The sequence below is a fragment of the Dipodomys merriami genome, unplaced genomic scaffold, assembly GCF_024711535.1.
Source record: "Dipodomys merriami isolate MVZ:Mamm:240054 unplaced genomic scaffold, mDipMer1.0.p SCAF_4, whole genome shotgun sequence".
Taxonomy (NCBI): domain Eukaryota; kingdom Metazoa; phylum Chordata; class Mammalia; order Rodentia; family Heteromyidae; genus Dipodomys; species Dipodomys merriami.
Window position 1 is genome coordinate 73,725,275 of NW_027205603.1, and position 19,522 is coordinate 73,744,796.

The 19,522-nt window shown below is 32.9% G+C and overlaps 1 protein-coding gene across 4 annotated transcripts in view; it reads right to left on the reverse strand.

Moving 5' to 3' along the window:
- Csmd3 (CUB and Sushi multiple domains 3) overlaps nucleotides 1-19,522 on the reverse strand; it is a 928,259-nt gene that overhangs the window by 715,947 nt on the left and 192,790 nt on the right. For all 4 annotated transcript variants that reach the window (XM_069991287.1, XM_069991286.1, XM_069991285.1 and 1 more), the window contains exon 4: nucleotides 10,809-11,003. In XM_069991287.1, coding sequence (XP_069847388.1) covers nucleotides 10,809-11,003 — 195 coding nt within the window. The remainder of the gene's footprint in view (nucleotides 1-10,808; nucleotides 11,004-19,522) is intronic.

Sequence of the window (19,522 nt, forward strand, 5' to 3'; positions counted from 1 at the left end):
AAATAGAAATAATACCGAGGACAAGAAGAGTGGCTCAAGTGCATAAATTATTATAAATTTAAATTTTATTTGCAACAATGAGATGTACAAGTCGTTATGTCGAAAAACAAACTTTACAACTTGGGGGTGGGTGGGAAGGGATGAGAAGGGGAAACAAAGGAGGAGGCAACAATGCTTGATAAGAAATGCACTCATTACCTTGCCCATGTAATTGTAAAAAAATTAAACAAAAAATAAAGGAAATTACTAATAATTTCCATTAGATAAAAGACAAAAAAATAGACTGAGAAAGTTTTATGACTGAGTGTAAAGGGGAAAAGAAAGTGGTGATAAGGACATAGAATTTTCCTCATTGTCCAATTATTGAATTAAAAATCCTAGCCAATCCTTTCAATAGTTGTTTCCTGTTGTACATTTTTTAACTTGTCTGAGGTTCACTTTATTGATCAATAAAATAGATATTCAGGTGTTTCCCAGTGCAAAGCAGGAGTATAAAGATCAAATGGGTCAATTTAGGAGGAATTTTCAAAGTCTCCAACCTCAAGAAAGTACTCACTAATGGAGGCCACAAAATTGAACTATATAAATTATTATTTAAGTCTCCACCATGATAAAATTTCCTGTCAGCCAAAAAAAAACTTTCAATTGGGAGAGATAAAAATTCATATGCACATATTTGGGGGATGGGGTTAGAATTGGATACTTCATCAGTATGTAATTAATTAAAAACAGCAATTGTAATATAGGTCTCCATCATTACCCAACAATGGATATGTATTCAGGAAACATAAATACAAATTTATTTACACTTTAATAAGTGAATATGTTGTTGAATTTCTATATGTTACTAACATGTCCATAATCACAGTCTGTTTTATTAAAAAATAGGAATAGAGTTATCAAATGCCTCATATTTTTGCTTACATACATTACTTTGGGAAATGATCATTTTCTGTGTACTTGCAATGATAATCATTTTAGTGTTATTCTCTAGACTATTTTATTTGATAGTGTATGTAATAACTAGAAGCAATAGCCACTTTAGAATGAGTTATAATAAATGAAATCAGATAACACTTTGAGAAAGACTGAACATTAATGTGTAAATATTGAATTTATATGTAAAAATAGTTATAAGTTAGGTCTAAGCATAAAATCTTACTCAACTATAATGATATGGAATTTTCTGTATAAAATAAAAGCATAAAAGAAATGTTAAACTAATCAATCATCTACTTACTAGATATAAATACTGTGATTATAAATATTGTGATTTTGATTCTGCTTATAAATAAGTAATTTTCTGACCAGATTTCATTCTTGTTATAAAGAGATACTATTTTTTTTAATTTAAGCTTTTTAATATGTAGAAATCAAATTAAATTAGACAGCTAGATCATATAATGTTTGTATGTAGTTACAACATTAGGTGTATATGTTCTGATAATATTAGTCTGTGAATATTATATTTCTAAGTAACCATTTATAGATATATCATTAAGAGTTGCTCTGTGGCCCTGGGAAGCTCATTTCTGCGCTTATGTTACAGTCATCTACAGGATGCAGATCATTAAATTGTACTGTGATTTCCTAATGATGTATTGAAAAAGTTTTATTGGTCATTACTTTCTCTTACTTTGTGAGACTATAAGCAATGTTTTCTAAATTTACTTGTTTTATTCATTTATTCATTTATTTTTCTTTGTCAGTTGTGGGGCCTGAACTCAGGGGCTAGGCACTGTCCCTTAGCTTTTCAGCTCAAGGCTAACCCTCTACCACTTGAGCCACAGCACCACGTCTGGTTTTTCTGCTTAGGTGGTGCTGCGGAATCGAACCCAGGACCTCATGCATGCAAGGCAAGGACTCTACCACTGAGCCACATTCCCAGCCTCCCTAAATTTATTTAATCTATCAAATGAAAGGCAGCTACAATAAATGCTGATTCCAATAAGGATCTTCAGGCCATTCCTTCAATTTGCACATTGTTTTATCTCGCTACTTTATCTGTACATGTACTTCCTTATTTGCTTTTAATTTATGATATTTTTCTGTGTTCATCACATTATCAGGCTGTATCCATTTCTTTTTTAAAATGTTATTCATAAATTCAATTCTAAGTAGCCTTTATATTTAAGTTACTTGAACACAAGGTATTCAAATTGAGGCCATGAGTAATAAAAGCAACTGCCTAAGTCACAAACACAATGAATTTACACACAAAACCCCGAACAAAGAGAATCATAGAGAAATACCTTCTTCCAAGTCTTCTTTGCGATTTAATTTGTTTATAGACACTTTAAAATACATAATTACTAAGCAGCAAAGTTATATTTATTTATCTTTGTCAGATTTATAATTGGAAAAACTTAAGAGTAAATGACTATAGGCAGGTTTTAGATTTTAAGAACATCAATCAATCAATGTACAAAAAAAGAGTGATGCTAAGGAGAATTAAGATTCAGTACTTAAGATTTTGTCCTCTATTCTTAAATTCATGAAACGACTTTTATCATTGAACATTTCAAATGATCAACATTTTCTATGGATCCTAAATTACTAGGCAACCACTAGGAAGAGAGAATCCCCCACCAAAGATGGTACAGTCTCTTTCTTAAATGAATTTCTGATTAATGTTCTACAATATAATATATAGATTTTTTTAAATGAGGGGACAGTCCACTAAAACATGTGTCTGATAGATTACTCAGTGTCTTTTGTAGTGCTGTTTTTCTCCTTCCATTTATTTATCCTAAATTATTTTACCTCATATTTAAGTTGTGCCTTTATAAAGAGCAACAGAAGACCAGATGGCCATTGCTGTGGTTCATTGAGTTTATATCCTAGCAGGAAGTTAGATGATTGCTTTTCAAGGTCTTTATCATGCATCAAACAGTCTATTTTCCTACAGGGTACGCTGAAGCTGTCAATAGATTTTTGGGGGGCTGAGTATGCTTTATTATTTTAATCTAAGTCATGTGTCTATATAATCATTTAAATGTTTTTTTAAACGCTGATATAATTTTTCTTTCTACCTGTGGAGTTGGGATTCATGCTGGAAATGAGTATTAATGGCTAACAATTGCTTTATTATAGAAGAAACATCTTTAGTAAATTATTTGTATGATTTCTTTAGATATGTGTAATTTGGGGTAAACTATATTTTTGAAATTTTACTTTTTAATTATTTGTTGTCAAACAAATACAGTATCTGAAAATCAAAGTTTTCACAGAAGAATATAGTTCAAACATACACGCAGTTTACACAATTAATTCATAGTAGCCTTAAAAATTACTGACTTTTGTCTTTGATTTTTAAAGTACTATCATCAGCATATTTTTCTTAGAACTATACAGAGATAGAAGCAAACATTATTTATTAAAGGAATAAATATCTATAAGTTAATCATAATATTAAATACTAATATGTAGAAAGAATATCTATTTCTTAAATGTACAACATGTAAATTAGTTTATATTAACTGAAGAGAAGATAAACTATTTTAGAAGGAATAGATACAATTAGGGACATAATGTTAGTAGCATGTGTATGTGACCATGGGTTGATCTTTAGTACTGTAAAAAAATTGAGTTATTATATTCATGATGAGAAGAAATTACTTCTTGAGTGGAAGAAGGAACAATTCACATATGCAGAATTGGGAAAAAGGAGTATGAGGTGAATATTAGGGATATAATTGATGATTTCAGCATTTGAGCATAAGTACTTTCATGGAAAAAAGAAACTACAGCTGCTCTTTAAACACAAGAAACACCCCAAAGGCTGGACAACGTTCTTGTACAAATGTACTGTTTTCTTTTGGAAAACATTAAGGTTACATTTGAGCAATGATCCTGATCATCATAGAGTTTCATTTTCAAATATAAAGTGCCTGTATTTAATATGAATTTCATGAAGCCTGAGGCTCCTTCATCCATCCACGATAGATCTTGTGTATAATTTTTACTATATATAAAATGCAGGCACTTAATATATTTCATTTTTGAAAATATTTGAACAATAGTGGATTTTGAAATGCTGTAGTGAACTTAAGGCACCGTTTACACTAACAGTATACATGGATTACTGAACCTAATCAATTTTATTAGATTAATCTGGGTATAATGCTTCCCTTATCCACCACATCACAAAACCTAATTCTACTTAGAATCTATATATACCATTTTATGCACTTAGAAAATAAAAATAGTTTTTTGCTCCATTATATCAGATACAAACAAACTCAGTGAGACTTTTTAGTCATTTTATCACAAATATACTAACCACCCCTTTAGTACCTGCTTTCTGGTGTTTTATTTTGTTGAATTTTGCCTTTACCTTTCTACACATTTACCACATTTACATTATTTAGGGTATCCCTTGAATCTACCATATTTAAGTTAATACATTAGTATGCACTTGGATACCATTTAATGTATTTACTTGTAATTCTATAAGCTAGTTCTAGTTTACACATAAAAGGGAAAAACATACATCCTTTGTCTTTTTGGGCCTGACTTAATATAATTTTCTAGGTCTTTACTTAATTACTTAATGCACAGTTTATGTGATCTAGATAGTCAACAGTACATCTGAATTATTTTATATTTTGTCATAAGGTCATTTACTATCTATGTTCTATGATTTAGAGAATTACAATAATACATTGTCATTTTTGTAAGTAGACAATAAAAAAGGAGAGCAGTTTGCTAGGTTTTGTTAATTGAAAGCGAAAACCTGAGCAGATTTTAGCTACCAAAGTGTTAAAAATTAATGTCCTATTATATTCTAGTATTTAACATAAAAAGGGTTTGTTCCACATTTTACATTATTTATCATATTTTTAAAAATTTTATTGTCAAGGTGATGTAGAGAGGGGTTACAATTACCTACATAATACTTTTTTTGTACTTTAGTCTGCAATTTATTTTTGTTTAATGGTTTGGTGAAGGTCAAGAACTTTTACTCTGGCATGGGATATTTGGATATTTATAACACGATTACAGGCTTTACTATCACTACAGCAAATAGTCTGTGGGCTACTAAAGATAAACACTTAAGAAAAATAGGTATTTGCTCCCTCTAGCTATTATGTAGCCTGCTGCTAGAGATTACCACCTGAGGAAGCAGATATGAATATAATATGACAAACCTTATCTTTTTAATTCTATAGAGCATTTATTTGGTAGTTCATTAAACTACATTTACTAGCACTTTATCAATAGTAGCTTATTACAGAAATGTCTTATAGACTACTTCAGCATTAATTATTCTATGTATTCTATACAAAGAATAAACTGTATCTAAAATTTCCTTATGTCTTTTAGTTGTGATTTTTAACAAATGAGTTTAACAGCGTGTAAACATACCACCTCCTTCCACAACCTAAGCCACCACTTCTTTGGAGACCTTCTGTTGCAATTTAAATATAGAAAAAAAAATCTGGTTAAAGCTTCCAGTCTCTCCATCTCCAGCTATTATTCCATGTTTTAAAAATTGGACTCAGTTGTATATTTTAGTATTACAGTCTTATCCAGAATTTTTGATCATGGTGTCTAGCAGGAAATAGCTCCTTTTCCCTCAGTAATATTCTTCACGTTGTATTAGGATATAATTTTTTAAACATTTTTATTGTAAAGATGCTGTACAGAGGGTTACAGTTACATGAATAAGGTAATGAGTTCATTTCTTATCGAGCATGTTGCATCCAAGAATAAACCGTTGGAAGGCCCTTCTTCACTCTTCATTGTTGGTTCAGCTAATGGCCATTTATGTTGCTTTGTCAGAGGTATTCGTTTCCTCCTTAGCCCATTTGATTAACAGCACTGTTAAACATTTCTTTCTGGTCCATATCTATGCTACTAATATCCAACCCTTCTCCCATATGATCACACACCTATCAGAAACAAAATAATAATCCCAACAGCTCAGCACACCCATCAATGTCCATTCCCCTCTTTTCTGATCAGTGCTTTCCTTTACATCTTTATCTGAATTTTTACATTTTTATTTTGGGCTATAATAACATCGCCAGACTCTCAATACTACATTAATTAATCCGACATTCAACACTTTCTATAACAGCCACAAATTTTCTATAACTGTTTCCTCAAATCTTTTACAGCAACACTCCCACCAAATTGTTTAAAAAAGAATGGTAGGCTCAGTTTTAGATTCAACTGCAGCCCTGTAATTAGTGTGTCAGTTTTACATATAGTTTTTTTTTAAATTAATTCTCCCTGGGATATGTACTGTATATCTAAATGCCAGACTGGATGCAGAGTATTGTGAGATTTAGACACTTTCATCTCGTAATAGCATATTCATTTTACTTTGCCAGCCAACTGCTGTTAATGAGACAGGAGCGTTGGGAACACTGGCTTGCAAAGGACTCAGGACATATCCAGGCTCAGTGGGAATAAAAGTCATGGAAGAGTCTGTTAAAGGAGCCAGTTCAAGGAAGTGGAGTGCTCTGAGTTGAAGGCACTTTCATTCCAGATTTGGAGCATGCAGGCAGTAGGCTTCCCTTTTATAGGATATCACTTAGCCCAGCAGCAGGCAGTTTGCTGACTTTTACGAATACCAGCAGATGGTGTTGATAAAAATTCATCCTGTCTGTGAACACAAAAACCCCTTGCACCATACCCTCTAGGTTGATGTGGCACTCTCGTTTTTTTCTTAATTAAATTATCATCGTTAGGAAGCCTCAAAGAACTCTCAAAAAACAAAGGTTTCCTCAAGGAGAGACTTCATGTAAACTCCAGGAAAAGCAATAAGCAGATCATTACAAAGTTATCAGCCCCCTGCACAGTTATAAATTAAAGAATCAGTATGCTTTCAAGTGGCAAGAAGCAGACAAAGGAAGATATGAAGTGAGAACTCTCCAGTTTTGTTTTTTGTTGTTTGTTTGTTTTTTTCTGCCCCTTTGGAACTGGATGACAAAGATCTTCATGGGATATACATTAGCCTTAAGTTTTAGTTTATAAAAAAAAAGGTTGGTAGGAGATAAATTGCAATGTAGAAAATTAAATCATGTGCTCTGTGAAGTATGACTTCAAATCTACCCTAAGCCAGTAAATATTAGTAACACATGAGAGGGACTTTTGAGGTTGGAAAGGAAAATTTGTACTTTCTACATGAATTATTGCCTCATTCACAATGTTCCTGCTCTATATAGTTTGTATTTTTAGCTATCCTCTGTGAAAATTTCTCTTAAATCATTGTCCCTAAATGAACTTCCACCCACTCCACTGGGAGACATTAATACCTTCCTTATCAAGGTGTCTCTTGTTTGCCACACACTCTTTCATTAAAGCAATTATCACCCATTATTGTAATTGCTTCTTTGCCATACAATCTATCCCACTGGACCATAGGTTTTTAAAGATAAGAATTGCTTCTCAATCAATCTTTTGATCCTGAGCACATGAAATACTACTTTTCATAGGACAGGGCTTTAATGAATATATTTGAATAGGTAAATGTATTCATGAGCATTATTGCTTAGAATAAAAGGTGAGCTTCGCAGACTAATTGGAAGCAGGCAACTTCTCCAAACTCAGTGTGCCACTTTTTTGATTAATGAGAACCCACACAGGTTAGTGTGAATGTGAAAGAAAGAAGCCTTCAGGGATCAGGGAACAGAAATAGGACACCCTGGAAGCTGAGTTTAATCCTGAAATGAAACAAACTCCAATAAAACAAGAGGAGTAGTGGGTATCGTGTAAGACTTGGAGAGAGATGCCGGGTATTATCCATTTCAAATTAATGTTTTTCTTGACTGTGTATTTGGAAGAAGGGACATGATAAAAATCAAAGAAAAATCTGGGATGATGGAGCTAACATAAACGTATACTCAGTGTGCACCTATGTGCTGTTGCATTGAACCTTAACAGTATTGTGATTTTGGTCTTAACTATGTATAGCCAGTGTAGGGAAAGCATTCATTTCTAAAATATTGCATTTTTTTCTCAAAAGGTCTAATCAATATGTGCCCTAATCAATGTTTAGAATATATGCCAATTACCTGGATTGAGTCCCATAACAAAGAACAGTTTTAGGCAATTTCAGGAATACTTTAGTATATACTTATCAATGCTTATTTTTTGTAAATACCATGATCATCTTTAGGGTGCTTAATGTAATTATTTACATATTTTGATACATTTCATTAAAATATTATTGTAAAGGTTATGTATGGAGTGGTTATAGTTGTATAAGTCAAATAGAAGAATACATTACTTTTTGAGCAATTTCATCCTTTCCCTCCCTCTCTCTCCCTTTTTCCCTCTCATCCCCATCCACAACTTGTATAGTTCATTTTTATTGCAGGTCCTGAGATCTTGAAGCTTGAACTCAGGGACTGGGAGCTGTCCCTCTCTGTGCTCAAGGCTAGCACACTACCACTTAACCCTCAGCACCATGTCCAGCTTTTCTGAATAGGTTATGATAGATAACAGTCTCATGGAGATTTTTCTTCCAGGGCTGGCTTTGAACCATGATACTTGGATCTCAGCCTCCTGAATAGGTAGGATTACCAGTGTGAGCCACTGATGCCTGGCTTGCTCATAGGATCTAATGAGTACCATTGCTTCATTTGTTCACCTTCATTTAAGGAGTTCTAAACTTCTTGAAAAAAAAATAAAACTACACATCTGCTGATTCACATACAATATTCCATTTCTTCCCATTATAATAAAATAATTTTAAGGAAAGATAGAAATTAATTTTGTGAAGTTTTAAAAAGTGTTAGCATACTCAGGGTTTGAAGCCAGATAGAGTGGCTCAAACCCAACCTCTCTCCATCACCCTATTTGCCTCAGGGAGACATTTCTCCATGGCATGCTCATATTGCTGCACATCTTCTGAGAAGAAATGCTAACTCTCCTTTGTATCAGACTACCCTCACCAAAAAATTTGCTTATCATAGAGCAGAAGAATGTAGACAGTGTCTTCTCCCAGGGCAAAGAACAAAGTTACGTACAAACTTTGTGAGATATAGGTGCTAACTTAGTTTTCTGAATTGAAGATTCACTCTGCATACCAAACTATGCAAATTTGGGATTGGAGATGTGTATGTATACAAAAACCCTGAGACCCTGGCTGAGTGGTCCTTTGCATAATAAGCAATCCCTCATTGCTGACTTAGAAGTCTTGTGTCTTTCATCATTCTTGGTGGAATAGTAGTAGAGAATAGTAGTAGAGACACTTGAAAATTTGTAAGAATACTGAAATTTTAGACTCTCCTCTTTCTGATGTTTACTAGATGAGAAATCTCCAGCAATTAATTTTAAATATCTGGACTTCGGTGTGTGATCATGAAATTTAAAAGAGCGAGCTAATGCTTGTAATTTTCCCAGCATATTTCAGTGTTGGCAGTGAGAGATAATGAAGGAGTCATAGCAAATGCAGAGAAGCAAAAGCAGTGATAACAACAATATCAGAAGCACCAACAGCATGAAGGAATCAGGTTTTAAAATGAAACAGTGCAATAGGGCTGGGAAGGTGGCTTAGTGGTAGAGCGCTTGCCTTGCATGCAAAATGCATGAGACCCTGGGTTCGATTCCTCAGCACCATATAAGCAAAAAAAAAGCCGGAAGTGGCGCTGTGGTTCAAGTGGTAGAGCGTTAGCCTTGAGCTGAAGAGCTGAGGGACAGCGCCCAGGCCCAGAGTTCAGGCCCCATGACCGGATCCAAAAAAAAACCCAAAACAGTGTAAATATATTGCAGACATTTTTTTAAGTGCCAGGTCTAATCTTTCTTATTTGTTGTATAACTTGTGTATGCAAGTATGCAAGTCAGCAGTTGGAGGATTTTTCTTTCACTGAGGAGAGATAAATAAGACTCACTTTGTTGATATGAATTGGTTGGGATAAGCCACATGCTAACGGACAAAGCTGGTATACAAAGCTGCCTGTGTCTGACTTCCACGGATGACTTTCATTCATTTGAAGTTCTATGTTAGGGAAAAAGTTAGTAATTTATATATCCACATTTATTTCATGGTGGAATTGTATGAATATATGCCAAAAGACATATGAGGTAGCACTTATTAGGGAATAAAGTCCTGGGAAAAATATTGATCTTCAGCATTTCAGATGGCTAGTATCATCTTTGTATTTAGACATGTTTACAATGTCTATTTTCAATGTTCTTTAAACCTTCGTCCACACTGTTGGAGATTATTTTTCATGTAGTACATTTTATTTTCTGAGCTTTACTGTGCTTGTAATACTATTGCTATTATAACTAGGTTTGCTTAGACCAATCTTTAGAAGGCTCAGTGATCTTGTCATACTTAAGGAAAGTCCAAGCAATTAGAAATCTAGTTTCTAAGCATCAGTAACTCCTTGTAGTTTTCTATATGTATACATTGTGTATATGTGTGTGTATGTCTGTCTGTGTGTGTCTGTGTGTGTGTACAATTATAGAGTTATATTTCATTGTGTCACTGCAAATATATTGTCCTAGCAGGGTGACTCAGATGTAGAGTCCCTGAGTCCAAACCCCAGTACTATTAAAAAAAAACATTTTAGTATGTATGCATTTAAGATTTATCTATTTTGTCATAGAATAATATATATATATAAACAAAATAATATACATTATATAGTACTATATGCAATAAATAATAAATATATATAAATATATACTAATATGTATACTACATTGACTGTATATTACTTTTTAGATTCTGTTGAAGGAGTAAGTACTGATTATCTTCAAGTGTATTAGCTGATGAAAACACCTATATTTAACAAGTTTTAATTAAGTCAATTGCATTTTTATTCAGTATAAAATATAATGTTTACCTCTACAGATGGGAACAGGAAAATCCCATGAGGCTGTATTCACTGAGTTGGCTATACAGGTCAGCTGAGGATGTCCATCTAGTATGTATCCAGTGACACAGCTGTAGCGGATCTTGTCCCCAACATCAAACCTTGTCCCATACAATACACCTTTAGGTGGAATTCCTGGATTGCCACAGGAGCTACTCTGCAATTCTACACAAAAAGAAAAGAAAAAAAATAGGGAGAATCGATGGTTATTTAATGTATGTTAATGTGTTAAACTGTAAAATCATATGTGCATATGAACATCACTTTTCTTTTGGAGAGAGTCACAAAATAAGTGCCTTCTATTTCAACACTTATTATGGTCAAGTTTTGAAAGAGAAGCAATTGTATGGCCTAGGTAATCTATGTCATTATTTGTGCTGGAAAATTTTATATATTTTGCATCATTCAGTCTTCATAGTATGCTTTGAAACCGGTATTACTTATTATTTCCAGAGACATAAAATAAGATCAATATCATTTATGGGTTTTTCAAAGTAGAATTCATAATAAGTGAATCTATTTTCATTACTGTGATCTATGTGATTCAGATATTTCTAAGTAAACCCTTAGCTATGTGTATTTATTTAGAAATACACATAGGGGTAAAAGATAAATATAGTACAGTGATATTTAAACATGATAAGTTGCCAAGGAAAATGAAGATATATTTGAATTTAAAGAAACTGTGCTTATGTGTTTAACTTTGAATGTATACTAAAAATGAGAGTAATAACTACAATAGTGCCCATAACATTATAATTAGATCAAATTGATAGATCATAAAATGTTACTGCTTTCTATGTTAATTTCTCATTTGGTGCTTCACAGTAACAACTATGCAAATGTGAGATCTTTTCAAAGTAATAATCATTTTAGAAAAAGTCCATGTTTACTTAAAATGGTGACATAATACAGATATATGTATATATTTTTAACATATATGTACATATTTTATATGGTATGAATTAATGAATATGGTGATAGTAAAATAAGGTCTTATTTTTTACATTCTTTCCATTTCTTCAGTCAGTTTTTCCTTACAATATCATTATTATGTTTAACCAAGTTATAATAAATCAATATAACATTGAAATTATTGATCTCAATATCAGAAAAAATATCAGTATACAAAATCATTAGTTGTGTGTGGCATTAAATATACAAAAATTAAACTTACATAAAAAGATAACTATATATTAGAATTGTATACAGAGTTCAAGCTTATGTTACTTTACAATATGCTTTTAGAAATGTTGGTAATATTTTGTTTATGTTCATTTGCCTATAAATTGTCTACTGCTAGTGAAAGGACAAAAAGATCACTTATTCATTTCAAACACGAACTCATTTTAACTATTGAAATATATATTAATAACAGAATACACATGGAAGGTATACTATATTTTACAAGTAACATAGTGTTTAAAACACCTATTTTAAATTTCTTAAATCAAGAAAAGTGAAAAATTGACATTTGCTAAATATTTTTTCTATCAATAATAAGAAATTTCATTAATAGTGGATAATTAATCTTTAAAATATCAATAAATAGTTGTTACTATACAGACTAATTGTAATATATTTTTCTATTTCATATATAATGTCTTACATTTTCAATAAAATGTGAAAAATATTTCTATAGATTTTGAACAGTTTTTTACAGTTTGGGAAAATAAATGTAATTAATAGATGAAATTTTTCTGAAATAAACTTTGAGGTTAATAGGTTTTGATAAAATGCAGGGCGATTCAATCCTTTGAATATATTATTAACAACGGCAACACTTTCATTGAAACTAACACTTTTGGCCTTATAATCAAACTTCCCTTCTTCCCCTACCCTCTACAAAATAATTAAGGTCAGGACTTCAATTATTATAATCCTATATCTAGGAAAAGGGTAGTTTCCAAATTATTTCACAGGAAGCAGCTAGATGGGAAATAAAATAATAGAGTAGAAAGCTCCAATTATTTATTTTTTATTCTCAGATTTAACACGTATATAAATGGATACATAAATATTACCTACAACAATGTGAAGTAAAAGCAGAAGAGATATGAAGTAAAGTCATGAATGATTTATACATTTTGGCTAAATAGTCCCAAAATGGATACATGATACAAACTTGGGCTGTTTCTAAATAAACCTAAGTCTGTTCCTCACTTTCGGGAAAGACGGACTGTAACTTGCCCGTGCTGTGACTGTCTTGAACAGCATATACAGATCACCCACTACTGAGTGATTGAGCTTAATTAAGGTGTTTCACACGCAGGTGAAAGAAGTTATGTTCACAAATGAAGAATTCCATAACCAACCATGAAAAGTACTGTGTGCTGAATAACTACCATTTCTTGATTTTAAAAATAAACGGTATCACATTTTAAGATGTTGAAATAACTAAGTAATAAATTGTTTTAGAAATATTTACCTAACATTAATGTTTAGATTTATTTCTATAACTCTCAAGAGCTAAAATATGAGAGAAAGATAAGATACCTGGACACACACACATTTATATACTACAAATATTTATGGTAAATATTGATATTGTTTAAAATTATAAAAATTACTCTTATTCATAAACAAGTTTAAGCAATGCAGTGAATAATCTTCATATAATTCTTCAAATGAAAGCTAGCTTTATCATTCTCGTTCTATCAATTTGTTTCAGATAAAAATAATTGCCTGTAGAGGCAGAATTGCTGAATAGCTTGTAGTTATTACCTCCACCAGCGAGTGAAATCAGTATATTGATTGAAAGTCTTAGGTGACTATAATGAAACAAGTATTGACCTTGAAAAACTCTGATATATTTATTAAAATAAAATTGGAATAGGGGAGGGAGTATGTTAAAATTGTTTTCATTGTATTTTTTATTGGCACTCAACTATTTTTAATAGGAAACGTGAAAAAAATAAATGAAACTGTCACTGGAATCCAGCTTTATTTGAATTCTATTTTTGGAAACTGTACAATGAGGTTATGATCCTAGATACTGCAGAAATGCCTAGAATAGGTAATTTATTGGTAAAATGAGAAGATCCTTGAAAAATATATCTCAAAAATGCACTTGAAATGTCTGAAAGTGTCAGAGACCTTTACTGTTAACTTTACTCCTCTACCCATAACCCAGGACTCAGACAAACAAAATTTATCTGCTCATAAGCTGTTTTAATGTATTGTTGATTTACCTACTAAATAAGAAAAGTATCAGACATTAATGTGGAAACCTTTGCGCAGCAGAAACAACCGTGAATATTATTTGATATAACAAAATAGCAACAAGAAAGGAAAATACTCGCTGGGCGCTGTTGGCTCACGCCTGTAATCCTAGCTACGCAGGAGGTTGGGACCTGAGGATCGCGGTTCAAAGCCAGCCCAGGCAGGAAAATCCGTCAGACTCTTATCTCCCATAAACCATTAAAAAACCGGAAGTGGCGCTGTGGCCCAAGCAGTAGGGCGTTCGGCTTGAGCTGAAGAGCACAAGGACAGTGCCCAAGCCCAGAGTTCAAGCCCCACGATCGACAAAAAAAAATAAAAGAAAAAGAAATGAAAATACTCATCATAACTTTCAAAGTCCAAATGCTTACTAAGAGTAGAGTTTGGTGACATTCACCATATTGGATTAAAATACAACAAAAATAATGCTGTAAGGAGCACATCAGAAACTCAAGGCTCTCATGACATTAGCGTTGTCATAAGATGACTGTGAGTAAAGGCAGCAGCACTTCTGTGTTAACAATTTCAGAAAGTCAATCTGGGTTGTTGTATATCAGCATTCAATTATGTGCTCTTCAAGACATTTACACATTCAACTTTTCCTCTTATATCTCAGCACACACACACACACACACACACACACACACACACACACACAAAACCACATAATTTCCCACACTATGTAATAAGAAACATTGAGACTTAGGTAGATAAATGATGGGTTAAAGTCCCCAACTAAGAAAAAAAACAATTAGACTTGTAATTAAAGTCTAGATTTTCTAAAAGCCCTAGGTCAGTATGCAATATGTAATGCTAACTATAAAATAAAAAAGGAGATAATCTCCAAATGTTTATTGAACATGTATTTTTGGCAATAATCTGAGGAAATTGTCTTGCCATAGAGAGATATGGTCCTGCCCTCAGGAAGTTTATAATTTGATGGTAACCCAAATAATCCATGATTTGAGTATAGCAATTTCATATGGCATGTGTGATAAGGGAAATATTTTTTATAAGTTATGTGATGAGAACAATAATCCTAAATAAAGGTGATCTCTTCTGGAATTCCTAATGAAATCAAGGTTAATTTATAATCCCCCAAATTAAGATTTAAATTAAAAAGATAAAATAATGATTACCAGGTCATTCAGAAGTGGAATAAGAATCAAAGAAATCAAATAGGTACTAGATTGTCATAATCATGAGGATAGGTTTTATGGGTATGGTAAAATAGAAGGTAACACAGGTAAAATATTCAAAAAAGGTGAATTATAGACTTTTTCCACAGAATAATGAATATAAAGTGATGGCTATCTTTAAATATTTAAAGGAGACTTTTCAGTGTAGAATCAGTGAAAATAAAGTGTAAATCAAATAGGAATTTTTATGTTTATGCATGATATATTTAGTATAAGAATTTTCAAAGTATCAATTCAATCATTAATAGATAATTTGTGTTGAGTATCATCTTTTAAAAGTATATCAAAGTACATGTGTTTGCCATTTCTATGTTAAATAAATGATCAATGTGTGGAAAATACATTTTAACTTTATTGTTATGACTAACCTTGTAATTGAGGCTTTTATATTGCACAATTATGTTATGATCATGTAGAGGCAGGACTGTAGGTGTCACCTATCAATGAATGCTGTTTAACTATATTAGATTATTTTATTTTAGTATTAAATAGTTATTTCTTTCATAAATGTTTTTATTGTAAAAATAGTGTACAGAGGGGTTATAGTTACATGAGTAAGGTAATGAGTACATTTCCTATTGAGCATTGTTACCACCTCCTTTGTTTTTCCCCTACCATCCCTTCTCTCCTCAGCTTCTCAACTCTTCCCTCCCTCCCCCTCAAAAAGTTGTAAAGTTCGTTTTTAACATAGTGTCTTGTACATCTCATTATTATAATGGGTCAAACTGTATCCCTATTTAAGTATTTATTTCCCTTCCCCTCCCCAAATTAGAAAGTGTGTATACAAGATGTAGGACACCGACATCAAATACAATGAAACAAGGGATGTACCCAGGGGGAAGAACATAGAAAAGAAACAAAAAAAAATTACACAGTACATTATAAGTACGTTAAAACCAATAGCAAGAAAGAAAAAAATCACTTATGTCCCTGTTTTGGGGTTCATTTTTGCATCTTATATAGTCATATGTACATAGCTTTTGACCTTTTCTGCTTGTCCTAGACATGTGCTAGTTATTGCAAATAAGGGAAACCATCGGACCTATGTTTCTTTGAACCTGGCTTACTTCAGTTAGTACAATTTTTTCAAGTCTTTCCATTTCCTAATAAATGGGGTGGTCATTCTTTCTGATGGAGGCATAGAATTCCATTGTGTACACACACACACACACACACACACACACACACACACACACACACACACATACACCACATTTTCTTGATCCATTCATGTACTGAGGGGCATCTGGGTTGGTTCCATATCTTAGCTAAGGTAAATAATGCTGCGATAAACATAATTGTGCTGGTAGCTTTAGTATACCCTTATTTGTGATCGTTTGGGTAAATGCCCCAGAAATGGGATTCCTGGGCCATAGGGGAGCTCTAGGTGGAGTCTTTTGAGTAATCTCCATACTACTTTCCGAAGTGGTTGAACACGTTTACATTCCCACCAACCATGAAACAGAGTTCCCTTTTGGCCACATCCTCTCCAGCATCCGTTGCTACTAGATTTCTTGATTATAGCCATTCTAACTGAGGTGAGGTGGAATCTCAATGTTGTTTTGATTTTCATTTCTTTTGGTCATTCTTATTTCCTCTTCAGAGAAGTTTCTTTTTAATCTTTAGATACTTATTTATTGGGCAGTTGTTTCTTTGAGCATTTGTTGTTGGGGGATATATTATTTTTTTTTTGAGTTCTAAGTATATTTGCATACGAGACCCTTGTCCTTTGTATGGCTAGTGAAGATCTTTGCCCAATCCAAGATCTATTGATCTTGTTGGTATGTCCTTTACCATGCAGAAGCTCTGCAGTTTCATGCAATCCCATTTGTCCAAGCTTTCTTTGATTTGTTGTGTTTCTGAGTCTCTATTAAGAAAATTTTGGCCTGTGCCAAGAAGCCCTAGAGTTTCTCCTATTCCTTCCTGTATGTTATCAGGATGTCTTCTTTAACTTCGAGGTCTTTGATCCATTTGGAGTTGATTCTGGTGTAGGGATCTAGCTTTTGTTTTCTACAGGTGATTAACCAATTTTGCCAGCACCATTTACTGAAGAGGCTGTCTTTCTTCCATTCTATTATTTTAGCTCCCTTCTTGAAGATTAGGTGGCTATAGGTCTTTGGGTTTAATAGTTATTTCTTCAAGGGAACAATTTCATTACTCCTGTCTAAATCATGCTAGAAATTGTGGGTCTCATCTAAATGTTTGCTGGAAAAATGTTATAACCAATTTCACAAAATTTCCATGCAGTTGTCATTGACTCATTCATTCATGTTTGCATTCATCTTTTGATTGGCGTTGAATATCCAATACCCTAACAGACATAGTAATTGAGAGACATCCTTAACACATTGTAGCTAACACAATCTAGAGAAGTTAACCATATTAAAAAGTATAAAATAAAATACAAATTCTGATAGACTGTATACTTAGGGAAGTACAGAATAGTATGCCATGGATTCCTTAGAGATAGCCAATAAAATTCAAGCAACTAATTTAGAAAAAGATTGATTTACACAAATAAATCAAAACAGCTTTGGCTCTAAGAAATTCAACTTGTCAGGAGCATGTTGATAATTGTGAAAAACAAGATTTCTAACACATAATTGAGAACAAAACCTGACCTTGAAAATTGGAATCAAAAATTGAAAGGAAAGATAAAGGGCACTTGTGTGCAGAATTGCATAATTATTCCATCAAATATATGAAGCATGATCCTGCTGAGATCAATTAACAATTCTTTAAAACATTGTAAAGTTATATCTATGAATGGAAGTTAAATCACATTGTTTGTACTTCTTGCAGAAAACTAATCTCTGGGTTTTATTTCCCAGATGATTAAAAATAATTTAGAAGAGCATAACATTAAAGTAAAGGGAAATGCTTGTACCTAGTACCTAAGACTTCAAACCACTTAACAAATGAACACATTTTCTGAATTGCCAATGAGGCAAAATGTTCTGTATTACAGACATAGCATCAGTTCATTCTTATGAGACATAAATATTGCAGCGTGATGATTCATTTTTGAAATTGGTTGAGCAAAAAATTTTGTAAATATTATGAATTACTTATTTATCTCCCCAGAACTTTTCTTCTATTATATAGATGTGTGTGTGTGTGATTTTAGTGTGCGTGTGTGTGTTCACACTCTACTATGAGAATCTTGAGAATAAGGACTCAGATGCAACCTTGTGCATCAGGAAGTCATCAGTTCTTTTATTTTTTATTTTTTTATTGTGAAAATACCGTACAAAGGGGTTACAATCACAAGAGCAAGGTAATGAGTACATTTCTTATCAAGCATTGTTGCCTCCTCCTCCTTTGTTTCTCCTTCCCATCCCTTCCCATCTCCCCCCTATGCCCCTCTTCCCCTCCTCTTCTGTGTTCCCACCCCCATCCTCCAACCCCACCCCCCACAACAAAGTTGTAAAGCTCGTTTTTCCACATAACGTCTTGTACATCTCATTGTTGCAATGGGTCCACCTGTATCCCTATTTAAACTGTTCTTGTTTGTGGTAAGCAATGCAGGATTGTCATGTTAGCTATACTATTGAATTGGGATTATAAGTGATCTCCACAAAGAGAAAAATGTATAAAAATATAATAATAGAGTAGAGCTAACTTTGTAGAACTATAGTAGCTTTTGAATTAAATTTCTATTATTATCAGATCTGAATCATATTAGAATGTAAATTTTGTTTGAGGGAGATCAAAGTGTTTTGGAATTCAATTCTTCTTTTTTGTCTATGAAAATATGGTCAGTTTCAATGATGCACTTTCTTTATATAAACATAATTCCTACGGATCTGATTATGTCCTGGCCCTCATTGGGAGCCTATAGATGGAACAGATATGAGGTCACTTTTTCTATAAAAAAGGATCATGAAACTTCAAAATGGTGACTTGTTAATTTGAAAAAGAAATCTGAGTATTTGTTATTATTTTAACTTAAAGAAAAGTAATCCAAATCAAGTACTATGGGAACAAATGAAACAGTACTTTACTTCTTCTGCCGAAGAACTAAATAGATTACAGGATTGATTTGGGGAAAGGAATCAATAGTGATTAGCTACATTTTAAATGTTAGCAGAAACATTTTTTTTGGGGGGGGTCCGGTTGTGGGGCCTGAACTCTGGGCCTGGGCGCTATCCCTCAGCTCTTCAGCTCAAGGCTAGCGCTCTACCACTTGAGCCACAGCTCCACTTCTGGCTTCTTTTCTTTTTGCTTATGTGGTGCTGGTGAATCAAACCCAGGGCCTCATGCATG